Here is a 12,770-nt window from a genome sequence, read left to right on the forward strand (position 1 = left end):
TCGAACTCCTGAGCTCAAACAATCCGCCCGCCTCGGCCTCCCAGAGTGCTAGGATTACAGGCGTGAGCCACCGCGCCCGGCCTTCATACAACTTTTTGATTGGCTAGAGTTAGTAACTGCCTTTTTTATTTTTCTTTTTCATCAAAAGAAAGCTGAAGTAGCCTTTTTTACTAGGCTCGGGTTTGGTTGCACATAACAAAAATCCAAAGTAAAAGTAACTTAAACATGTTAAAAATAAAGTTTATTTCTCGGTATCTGCAGGTCTTTTCTGTTGGACTAGTGAATTTGTCTAAAGTAAATCCTCCAGTCTTCTGTTTAGAGAGCATAAACCTATTGTAAGCATTATAGGAATTAAGAAAATAGGTCAGAGATCTCACTATTCAGTAAGAAGTCTTTGATTATGCCTCTCCTTCCACCTCTATCCCATTTTAAGTACAGACTATTAAGCCTTGCCTTGAGCTTTTCTAGTATCTCCAACCTCTACTTCATTCTCTCTAAAGACTGTATCACCAGTATTCTCTTAGGGTAAGACAGGGGTTATTACTTGGCTGTACCACACAACAAAGAAAAATAAGAGAAATCTAACTGCTTCTTTGTAGACTTTCATCCAACCCTTCCATTTTCAGTCTGACCTCACATCCCACTTTCAGAGATACCCAGTGCCTCAAATTCCTGAGACTTTCCAGGGTTCTTGAGGTAAAATGACTTGCGCTCCTTACTGGTTATTTCTCCCCATTAAGCAGGCTTAAGCTGCAGGTGTCTTACATTTAGTAAACACACGTTCAATTTATTACATTTAAATGCAAGGTACAGTTTTCTATAAATATTTTAATATTTATATAGTCAAGAAATCTATCAGTATTTTCATTTGTGATTCTTTTACATGTTTTAGCATAACAAATTGATAAGTTTTAAAGCTTTAATTAAATGGAAATTATTTCATAAAAATATAAAATGTCAACATGATCACAATAACAAAAACAAAGCCTAAATAACTAAAAAAGAAATTGGAAAAGCGTGGGCATGTATTATATGCATATATGCACACAAATGAAGTTTAACCATTATTCTCTTTTGGTTTATATGGCAGCAGATGGAGTAAGTGATAATGCTGCATGGCACTCATCCACAGTTAAACACAGAGCTGAAAAAGTAAAGGCAGACAGTGGTTACATACTTTGCTGTAACTAAATTAGCTCACTGAATCCTAAAACTCCTATGGATACGTGTCATTTTTTTCCGGTTTACAGATGAAGAATCTCAAGCTAACAATAATGATGGAGCTTCCACTGACTCATGGCTATCAAGCGATTAGCCATTCCTTTCTGCTATACCTGTTGCTCTTTTATGTCTAATCTTAGATTGAACAAATTATTCTATGGAACCAACTGTTCATCTAGTGGAGGAAGTAACAGCAACAACTTTTACGACTTGCCTTTAAATACTGTGAAGATGACAGCACCCATCTTGTTATCTCCAGAGCCTAGTATAGTACCTAGCACATTATAAGCCTTCAATCATCGTTGAATGAATACATTTTGGCATAAGAGAGTACAATTCAGTGAAGCAAAGTAATTCATGCGGTTAGTCAATACATTATTTAAAAAAAAAAAAAGAATTATAGACAATAAAGTATCTGGTCAAAATGAGGTAGTTAAATCTAAAATAGAAAATACAAGCTGGGCATGATCCCAGCTACCTGGAAGGCTGAGGCAGGAGGATCGCTTTAGCTCTGGAGTTTGAGGCTATAGGGAGCTATGATTATGACACTGCACTCCAGCCTGGGTGACAGAGTGAAACCCCATCAGAAAAAAGGAAAGCAGGAAGAAAAGAAGAAAGTAAGGAAAGAAAACAGGAAAGAAAGAAAATACAAATTAAAAATTTTATTGCTATTAATACCTATTATATTATCCGAATACCACATAACATACTGCTAAGTACTATATACCAAAGAATCTTAGTCTTATTAGATGACTCACATTTATATCAGCTTGGCAAAGACATAAGCCATCCGTCCTTTATACTTTGATAAAATAAACGAGTTGGGGAAGGTAGTCATGCATATAAGATTTCAAAGGGAATATATTTCAGCCAACATCTGCTCCAAATGTATACACTATAGCATAAGAAAAATAGGGCCACTCCTTTGCATCTCAGGGATTTTAAGGGAAGATCAAATAAACTAATTAGACTACCATCCCATCTCATTTCCAGAGGAGCATTTAGGTTACAGGCAATAAACAAATTATTACTACTGTTAACAATACCCTCTAAAAACTTCCACCTAGTATCTATCAGTATCCTTCTCTTCAGGCCACCCTCTGCTTTGTAGAAGAAAGTAAGCCGAGTTGTTTGTTATGTTTCTATATCGTTTCCATAGCAAAGGTCTGTGCCTGCTTAATTTAACTAAAGCTGGAGGGTTAAAGCCTGAAGGTCACTACAGGACAGACTACAGCAACTTCAATAAAAGGAGTTCTATTACCAGTTCTGCTAAATTACTTGGGGGCAGGGGATCTGAATATACTAGAAACATGATGGGCCAGTCTTGGTGGTCCACACCTGTAATCCCAGTACTCTGGAAGGCTAAGGCGAGAGGGCTGCTTGATGCCAGGAGTTTGAGACCAAGCTGAGAAAAAAATTAGCTGGGCATGGTGGTGTGTACCTATAGTCCCAGCTGCTCAAGAAGCTGAGGCAGGTGGATCTCTTGAGCCCAGAAGTTAGAGGTTGCAGTGAACTACCATCATACCATGGTACTCTAGCCTGGGTGACAGAGAAGAAAATGTGGTATATATATACAATGGAATACTATTCCATTATAAGAAAGAAGAAAATCCTGTGATTTGTGACAATATGGATGAACCTCAAGGACATTATGTTAGTAAAATAAGCCAAGGACAGAAAGACAAATACTACAATATCTCATCTATATGTGGAATCTAAAAAAAGTTGATCTCATGGAAGTAGAGAACAACAATGGTGGTTACCAGGGGCTGATAGTGTTGGGGAGATGTTGTTCAAAGGATACAAAATTTTAGTTAGTTAGGAGGAATAAGTTCAAGATATCTATTGTAAAACATGGTGGCTAGAGTTAACAATGTATCATATTCTTGAAAACTGCTAAGAGAGTGGATGTTAAGTGTTCTCACAACAAAAATCATAGCTATGTGAACACATATGCTAATTAGCTAGATTTAGTCATTCTACAATGTATATATACTTAAAAACAATTGGTTGTATATGGTAAATACACACAATTTTATCTGTCAATTTAAAAAAGTGTATTTAAAAGGAAGAAAAAAACAAATTTAAAGTGAATAAATTCTATAACCTAAGTATGCAGATTAAAACAGGGTTTTGGGTAAATATATAAATGATCCTACATCCTGCTCCAGACTCTTTGACAGAGGCAGAATAAGGGTCACTAGGGCTTACTTACCATCTTCCAGAACTCTGTGTTGTACTAGGGGAACAAGCCACACTCATGAAAATATGATACACACGGAAATACTTAGAGAGGGCCACAATACATAACAGTGTACACTTTCTTTAGCCAAACCCAACAAGGACTATCCTAATCTAATTTTCTACCTCTTTACCCCAAGCCCCTCTGGCTACTAGACCAAGGCTCTCAAACAAAATGGAGACAAAGGCATGGCAATCAGGCAATCATAATATAGATTTTTTGGTTTTGTTTTTATTTAATGAAAAAAGTAACAAATTATGCAAAATGCATTTGAAGAACATAATTAAAAAGAAAAATCTTTCAAAAACTAAACACACACACACAGCCCAGGAATTCAGAGCTTATGAGTGTGCCATACTAAAAAATTTAAGAATATAAATTTGAGAAATCAAGAGAGCAAATATAATAATAAAATACCAAATGAGTGGAAAATAGAGTCAAAGAATCAAATTAAAATTCAAAAGATAACTGCAGATCTAATAATAAATTGGAAGCACCAAGTAATAATCATTCAATAACATGGGAGGTAAAGCTCAAAAAAAATCACAATAAATAATAAGAAAAGATGGCCACGCACAGTGGCTCATACCTATAATCCTAGCACTCTGGGAGGCCGAGGCGGGAGGATCGCTCAAGGTCAGGAGTTCGAGACCAGCCTGAACAAGAGCGAGACCCAATCTCTACTAAAAATAGAAAGAAATTAGCTGGACAACTAAAAATATATAGAAAAAATTAGCTGGACATGGTGGTGCATGCCTGTAGTCCCAGCTACTCGGGAGGCTGAGGAAGGATTGCTTGAGCCCAGGAGTGTGAGGTTGCTGTGAGCTAGGCTGACGCCACGGCATTCTAGTCTGGGCAACACAGCAAGAACTCTGTCACCAGAAAAAAAAAAGAAAAGATATTAAAGCATCCAGAGAAAAGAATACAGATATGAAGGATAGACAAAGACAGGTAAACATTTGAATAATAATTAGAGTCACTGAAGTAAATGACAAAACAAATGGAATAAGAAATGTATATAGATACACAATATAGAAAAATTTTCTGGCATGAAGGAATAAAGACTCTCAGATTGAAAGAGAATATTTTAAGTACTGGGAAAGACTGACAACCATCAACATCCAGATATACTCTGGTCAAGTCAATCATTTCAAGTATTATAAAATAATTCTTCAAGCAACAAGAAATAAGTCATTCACAAGGAGAATATAAAAATATTGATGACACCAGAAGTGTTAATCTCCCCTTGAGAAGGGATCGGTTGTTTCTTTGCTGTTGTTGTTTTAAGAGACAGGGTCTTGCTATGTTGCCTAGGCAGGAGTGCAGTGGCTATTCTCAGGCATGATCACTGCAAACTATAGCCCCTGTAGCTGGGACTACAGCCATGCACCACTGTGCCGAGCTCGTTTTGTTTTTTATTGTTAAGAGACAGAGTCTAACTCTATCGCCCAGGCTGGGGTGCATTGATGTGATTATATCTCATTGTAACTTCGAACTCCTGGGCTCAAGCAATCCTCCCACCTCATCTTTCCAAGTAGCTAGGACTACAGGCATGTGCCACCACTCTCAGCTAATTTTTTTTGTTGTTTCTTTTTAAGGTCAAATCACTTTATTGAGGGGAACTGGGGACAGGGAACAAAGAAGGGCATAGGACGATGAGATCCATCGTTTTTGGCCAGGCTGGGACTTCTCAGGCTTTGCAGAGGTGGAAAAGGGCTCAGCTAATTTTTAAAACATGTTTTGTACGGACAGGGTCTTGCTATGATGCCCAGACTGATCTTGAACTCCCAGCCTCAAGCGATCCTCCCACCTTGGGTTCCCAAAGTGCTGGGATTACAAGCATGAGCTGCCACACCTGGCCCAGCTCAGTTTTTAATTAAAGGAAACTGTGGAAACAAATCATGTGGACCCACAAAAGATTTTTCATTTATGCACTTGTAAATAATCTCACCCCTGGAAGGTAAAGTCAAAGAGACAAGAAACTAAGCAAAGAACTTGCTTCCTTAATCAAACTGAAATAAACTCATTTAAAAACAAAATATGACTCTAATAACAAATGGCAAAATTCCTGTTTTGATTTCCTGACATTTCTTATTACCAATCATTGTAAAACCCATCTAAAATGTAAATATTTGTAAAGAACTATGAAATATGTTTAGAAAATAATCATAAAACATGGCCCAGATAAAAGTTGAACCATTCATAAATTGTATTTGTTGAAAATCACTTCGGTATAATTAGTTTCTCTACTACAGTACTCAATGCCATAAGATAACAGGAAAAAATTTCTACACAGTTCTGAAAGAGAAAAACAGGTGACTCAAGATTATTATATACAGCCATTCTGATGTTTGAGTATATAAAATGCAACAAACAGACATTCTCAAACCTCAAAGAATCCAAAGAATATAGAATCCAAAGCCCTTCTTAAACAAAAAACAAAAAAAAATTAACAATGAAATAAATAAAAAAGAACTAGTAGTAAGCAGTGAATCCAGCTAGATACAGGACTAAGACTAAACAATTTGGGGAGGGTAGTGGGTGGGCTGTAGCTCAAAAAGGAAAAATAGTATATCAACAAAATTCAAGAGGTAGAGTAGAAAAGGGAGACTAAGTTTAAGAGAGACAATTATACCTTATTTTTCAGAGCAAGGAGTCAATCATACCATCTAAATCTGAAACAGTTCAATCTCTCAATAATTTATTTAATCTCTTTTTCTGGCCTTAGAAAGATCTTTTAGGAACTCTTAAAATGAAGAACAATATCTAAGATTCAGCAGTCCTTACTTTTACTTTAGTTTCATTTTTATATGTACCATTCAAGTAAAATTAAAGTTAATATTCAACTATTATTAAAAACTATATATGACATATTTCATATATATCAAATATATAATTTTTAAAACTTTAGTTTTTCTTCTAATAAATTCAAATAAAAATTTTATATTTTAATTACAAAAATGTTCAGTATAATCCTACTCTTAAAAATTCATTCATTATTCTAGTTATCTATTCAACCTTTCACTAACTATATACACAGAGAATTATCTGGAATGTTAAATGTTAACACTTTATTTCCAAGGTTAGATTGGGTAATTTATTGCTTTATTTTTTCTACCTTTCTGTATTACTTAAATTTAAAATGAGCATATTCATAAACACAATACAGTAATCTCTCTCTCTTTTTTTATCAAAATAACAGCCATCTTTTCCTGAAAATTGCTCTTCAAAAAAAAAAAACCCCAAAACAAAAACAAAAGAACAACAAAAAAAATCCAGCTATCTCACCAGTGTAATCTTTCCCTAGAGGTTCCCCCATTGGAGAGTCAGTCCAGGAGGAGTATCTTTTAGCCTAGCAAAGAAAATTCAATGCAGAAGTGTGGCCATAACAACAAGCACACAAAACAAGATAGGCTCTCTAGTTTTTGAGTTTTCTCTTTTGGGCTCTGTAGTACCTAACCGAATAGACCGGTCTAACGATTAACAGGTGTGTAGTATCTGCGAAACAAGCCCCAAAGTCTCATACCTTCACAATAGGATGTCCCCCAGTAGATGCTTTTACTGCCCCTCGGCTACCTTCAGTTTCATAATGGGCTCGATGATGAGTTTTAGGTTGCACTTCTATTTTCAGCTCACATTGTCCAAAATGAGTCGGTAAAGGCCAGTCTAGTGGAGGTAATGAAGATGTGCTATAAACAAAACACACAAATATGCATTTCACCATGCTATATTATTGCCAAGCAGTGATTGAAATCACTTCTTTGCCAGCACCAACATTTCTTCCTGTGATCTTTGAAACAAAGTATTCCAAAATAAAACTTCATTTAGTAAATTATAACTCTGGTTAATGGTGGGTGCTTAATAAAATAATTCTTTAATCTGAATAATAAAGTCTATTTTATCTACTTTTTGGTTTCCCTTTTTTTTTTTTTGAAAAGGACAAATTCTAACAATTTGTAAAACTGTTACTTGCTCAACTATGTGTAGGTAATTACAAAAATAACCAAAAGAATAATTTAATTTCTTAAAGCAAAGGTATACATCTCTGTGTATGTGTATCAGTATCTTTCTAAGTATCTTAATGTCTCTCTCTCTGCCTCAGTATCCCTCTCTCCCTCCCTAGTAGGTATCTGTGGGATTCAGTCTGTTGTACATGTTGCTTCTCCCACTTGCTCCTGATTGCTCTTTTCCCTGTATCTCTGAAAAATTGCTTATGTTCACCAATATACTGCAATCTGAGGTAAAAATTTCATTTGAGTATATATGTGGCTGAAAAAATAGCCTATCACTGTAGCATCTCTAAAAATCCATTTTTTTAAACTTGGTCAATAAGACAATTTAAACACCTTAAAAAGCCCATAGGTTCATTTTTAGATCTATTAACATTAAAAATATGGAATAGAGCCAGGCGCGGTGGCTCACGCCTATAATCCTAGCACTCTGGGAGGCCAAGATGGAAGGACTGCTTGAGCTCAGGCATTCGAGACCAGCCTGAGCAAGAGGAAACCCAGTCTCTACCAAAAAATAGAAAAATTAGCTGGGTGTGGTGGCCATACCTGTAGTCCCAGCTACTCAGGAGGCTAAGGCAGGAGGATCTCTTGACCTCAGGAGTTTGAGATTGCTGTGAGCTAGGCTGATGCCACTACACTCTAGCCCGGGTGACAGAGCAAGACTCTGCCTCAAAAAAACAAAAAGGAATAGAAAAGAAACAACTATATATGTCTACAGGTCAAATAAAATTTCTAAATTATTTCATTGCTTTCTTCAATGCCCTCAGCCTAGCTCTAAGTCATTCTACTATGAAGCTGAAAGGTATTAATTTTTTTTATTATATTGGCATTATACAGAAAAAGGTATTAATTTTTATTAGTCTGAAACAACTCAACTTCTTCAACTCTCATTTGATTCTGTACTTGCTCTGCAGGCTTAAGCAAAGCCCTAGAAAGATTAAGATAAATTTCAGAAGCAGAGCAATGGGTTTAAAGGTGTCCTTGATACCATAACTCCACACTGTATTTTTCTAAAGATCAGCATTCAGAAATAGTCACACTAATGAAAAGCATTTAAAAAAAAAAAACCCTAACAGACTCAACTCCATGTGGGAATTTAATATATGATAAAAGCTGCCTTTTCTAATCAATTATAGACTAGATTCTTTTTTTGTTGTTTTGTTTTTAAATGGGAAAACGTAAGTAATAGATTGATTCTTTAAATGGTATTTTGACAACTGATAAGCCATTTGGAAAATAATCGTTAAGCTCTGAAATGCCATAAAGGAAAAGACAAATTTGAATACATAAAATTTAAAAATTCCTCTATAACAACAAAAAAACCACATAAACTTATAAAGTCAAAAAATAAATAAATAAATTATGGAAAAAAAGCTTGCCACAATATAACACAACGAATTTCATTCATATGTTTAGGTGTTAAAAATAAAATAAGCCTATTCCCAATTAGTTTTATTAGTAATTTAATTCATACTATAATCCATCTTTTACAAGACATTTTTCTAGATAAGAAAATTCCTTCTAGGGATTTCTAAGTATTACCTGTACACTTTTAAAATTATATTTAGCCCACCTAAAAATACTTTTAAGACTCAAATGAAAATAAATATGAACTTTAAATTATTTGTCTGGCAGAAAATTTTCTAAAAGAAAGGAAGAGGAGGAGAAATAGTCACACCATTACATACAGATAATGTAGTAACATGCCACCAATGACCTGTAAGCATGAAAAAATGACCATTTCCATCAACTCACCGAAATATAGGGGTATGGCCAGGCTTTGGTTTGCTCCAGGTAAAGGGTGAAGGAACTGAAAGAAATTGGTCACCAGATGAATCTTTCTTTAAAGGATACTGAGATCCAAGGGCATCATCTATTGAAGTGTCCCGGGATGGTGATAAACTCCCTTGGTCATCTGAACAGAGCTCTAGTTTTCCTGGTAGTATGGCAGCTTGATCTTCAGAAGTCTTCCTTGTTTTCAGAGGGATATCAGTCTCTACACAGTACTGAAATGGAAAAAGCACAGGGCCAAGGCCTGATCCACTATGGACAGAAGTATTGAGCCAGGTATCTTCTGTCACACTTCCCCTGGGGGAGTGACCAGGAGAAGGAACAGGTGAGTGATGGGGTGAAAGGGACCCAGCATAACAAACTTCAGCACTGGAGTGCCGCCGCTTCCCACAGGGGGAAGTGGGCCTTGATGAGGGTCCTGAAGCTGGCCTGGGGCTCAACCAATTCTCCTCAGTGACACTGGATCTAGGAGAATGGCAAGGAGACTGCCTAGGTGACAAGGAGTGTCCAAGTCCATACTGTTGATGCCAGGATTCTTCCCCAGGACAGCCTCCTGGAGAGCCACCAGGAGAAGTCAGAGGGGATCCAAGAGTAAACCGGGCCGCAGCTTCATTCAATTCTGAGTCCACATCATCATAAATGTGTGAAAGAGATTCACAAGAAGATGCATCTGAGAACCAGCTCCTAGAAGAGATGCTGCTGGCAGGACTAGGACTAAGGGAAGACTCCCGGTAGGATGGCTCAAGAGGAAGATAGAGATGATCTCTAGAAGGCCTTTCCAAATATTCCCTTTCTGGATCATTTATGTGTGGGTCATCTTCATGTGCATCTATTTCTTGATGACAGTTAGGAGAGATAGATGTAATTTGAATACTTGGGCACTCAAAGGGTTTGGGACCACCTAAGGGGCTATACTTAGATTCAGGAATCTCACAAGTTCCTTCATAGTTTTTGTGACCTTGGAGCTGAAACGATGGTGACAAAACAGAAGAGTGAGACGGTAATCCATGATGTGGTAAACAAAGTGGTGAGTTTAAAGTAGATGGAGGTGGATCTACATTAAAGATGTAAATGGATGCACAATCATCTGGCTCAAGATCTATGGGGAGGAAGGCAAAAAAAAAAAAATCAACAAAACAAGAAATTAGAAAAATTTAGATGTATAAAATATTAAATGAAAAGTAAATAATAATAATAATCTTGAGAGAAAAAAGTGGAACATAAAATGTACATCTCTTTAGCTCCACTAAAGAGCTGGTGTGTTTTTGTAATGCATTTGGCTATTTCTGTAGATATATGTAATAATTACATATTTACATGTATGATTATACGTCATTTTTCTTTATTTCCAAATTTTCTAAAATGATAATCAGAAAACATTATAATCTAAAAACAATAAATGCTTTTATAAAAGAAATAATCACATCCGTAATTCTAAATAATACTTATAGTATTATAAGATGATATAACCATATCAACTGGGCCTCATTTGGGATTTGCAGGTTAAAATGAACTAAAGAACGAAACAGAGGCTTCCAAAGGCTATTTTAGTTATGCATATACATAGTAGGTTTATTAACAAAAAGGATTATTAGACTCAAACTCAGGAGACCTAGAATCTAGTCTATCTCTGCCATTAATTGTGACCTCTTAGTCACATCATTTACCTCCTTTGATTTTCCTTCCAGTAAAATTCAAGATTTCTCCTTAAGGAAATTTTTTTTGTCTGTTTGAGTCAGGGTCTCACTCTTTTGCCCAGGCTGGAGTGCAGTGGTATCATAGTTCACAGCAGCCTTGAGGCAATCCTCCCGTCTCAGCCTCCCCAGTAGCTGAGACTACAGGCCCATGCCATCATACCTGGCTATTTTTAAAAAATATTTTTTATAGAGACTGGGTCTCACTACATTGCCCACGATGGTCTTGAACACCTGGTCTCAAGTGATCCTCCTGCCTGGACCACCCAAAGTGCTGGGATTACAGATGTGAGCCACCACACCTAGCATCTTTAAGGAAATGTTTATGATTAAACAGTGACAGCTCTTTTCTCCAAAGTCACGCACAGTATCTTTGCTCACAGAAGACCAGGTTACAACAAACATATGATACTTTTGTGGTTCCTTTACCTTAATAGAAAATAACTCATCAGGGCTTTTAACTTATGATTGATCATTAAGGTAATCCTCATATAGACAGAACTTTTCAAATTCATCCCTCGAAATATTTAACACTAAGCAAGCTCTGCCAGATTACCTATTGAGAATGTTTGTAGCGATTAAGGGTATTTTGCAACTTCACTTTTAGGAAGGAATGATTATTATGCATTTTCACAAAGGCAGAGGCACTAAACCCTAGTACAAGGTGCTGGTTAAACACCTTCACTTTTTCCAAGGAGATCTTTATTGGGACAACATCATTTGACCAAAGACAAAACTGTTCATAGACACAACAGAGAAAAGCATAAACCTTTAGCCTCTTCTCCAAAGTAGTCAAGGAGATCATATTGTTTCATTACATTAGTACCAATGGAAAATAACGTATACTTCTTTAGGCTCCTGATGTTGCTGTCATTAGCCAACATCCTTTAATTTAACTATCTCTATAAGCCCTAAATTTTGGAACTTTTAAGATGTTCTGTGGTTAGTGAACATATTCACTAAAGAGTTTTCACTTGCATCAAAACAATAAAACAAAACCCCCTAGGTTTAAATCCTGGCTCTACCATTCTACAGCTGTATGAACTTGGACAAGTTATTTAATCTGCTTGAAAGCTCAGTTTTCTAGTCTATAAAACTGGCCGGAGGTAAGTGGGGTATCATCTGAAAAACACAGGACCATTTTAGGACAAGCAACTTAACACAACGACTAATATTTAGCAAGAACACAATATATCTCAATTCCCTTTTCTTTCCTGTTTTTTAATTTAAGATGGGGATGTTATATTATACTTTTCTTTGAACTCTGAAATATTTCCTAGTAAACTGAAACACTGTTTTTAGCACACCACTATTTCTCTCAGTCCTCCACTTACTGAATCGCAAGTAGGATGTCAGACCTCCAAAGAAGAAAACCCGTATGTAGCTGAGATGAAAAACTATTAAAGACAACGACAAAAAAGGCAGGATTTGGGAAGAAATGGAGAATGACTGCTAATGGGTATTCCATTTCTTTTTGGGGTAATAACTGATTTAGAAAATAATGTTCTAAAATTATAGTGATGGTTGCAAAATTCTGTGAATATAATATTTAAAATCACTGAAATGTAAACTTCAATGGATGAACTGTACGGTATGTGAATTACATCTCGATACAGCTATTATGAAAATATATAATAAATGAAACACATAATCGCAGACAAAATTCCACAGACAATAACAACAAAGAAGATTAAATAACTGTACTAAGAAACATAAAAAACCATAGGAGGAAATTTTAAAACACTGCTGACAGACACAAAAGTCAAATTGAACAAATGCAAAGATTTGTTCTTGAATAGGTAACATAAAGAT

The 12,770-nt window shown here is 36.0% G+C and overlaps 1 protein-coding gene across 1 annotated transcript in view; it reads right to left on the minus strand.

Annotated features, from left to right (window-relative positions):
* NFATC3 (nuclear factor of activated T-cells, cytoplasmic, calcineurin-dependent 3) overlaps positions 1-12,770 on the minus strand; it is a 132,371-nt gene that overhangs the window by 68,904 nt on the left and 50,697 nt on the right. The window contains exons 2-3 of the mRNA XM_012660528.1: positions 9,229-10,363; positions 6,990-7,152 (exon numbers count right to left, since the gene is read on the minus strand). Of these exons, the coding sequence (XP_012515982.1) occupies positions 6,990-7,152; positions 9,229-10,363 (1,298 nt within the window). The remainder of the gene's footprint in view (positions 1-6,989; positions 7,153-9,228; positions 10,364-12,770) is intronic.

This window comes from Propithecus coquereli, unplaced genomic scaffold (assembly GCF_000956105.1).
Source record: "Propithecus coquereli isolate 6110/MARCELLA unplaced genomic scaffold, Pcoq_1.0 Scaffold67, whole genome shotgun sequence".
Taxonomy (NCBI): Eukaryota; Metazoa; Chordata; class Mammalia; order Primates; family Indriidae; genus Propithecus; species Propithecus coquereli.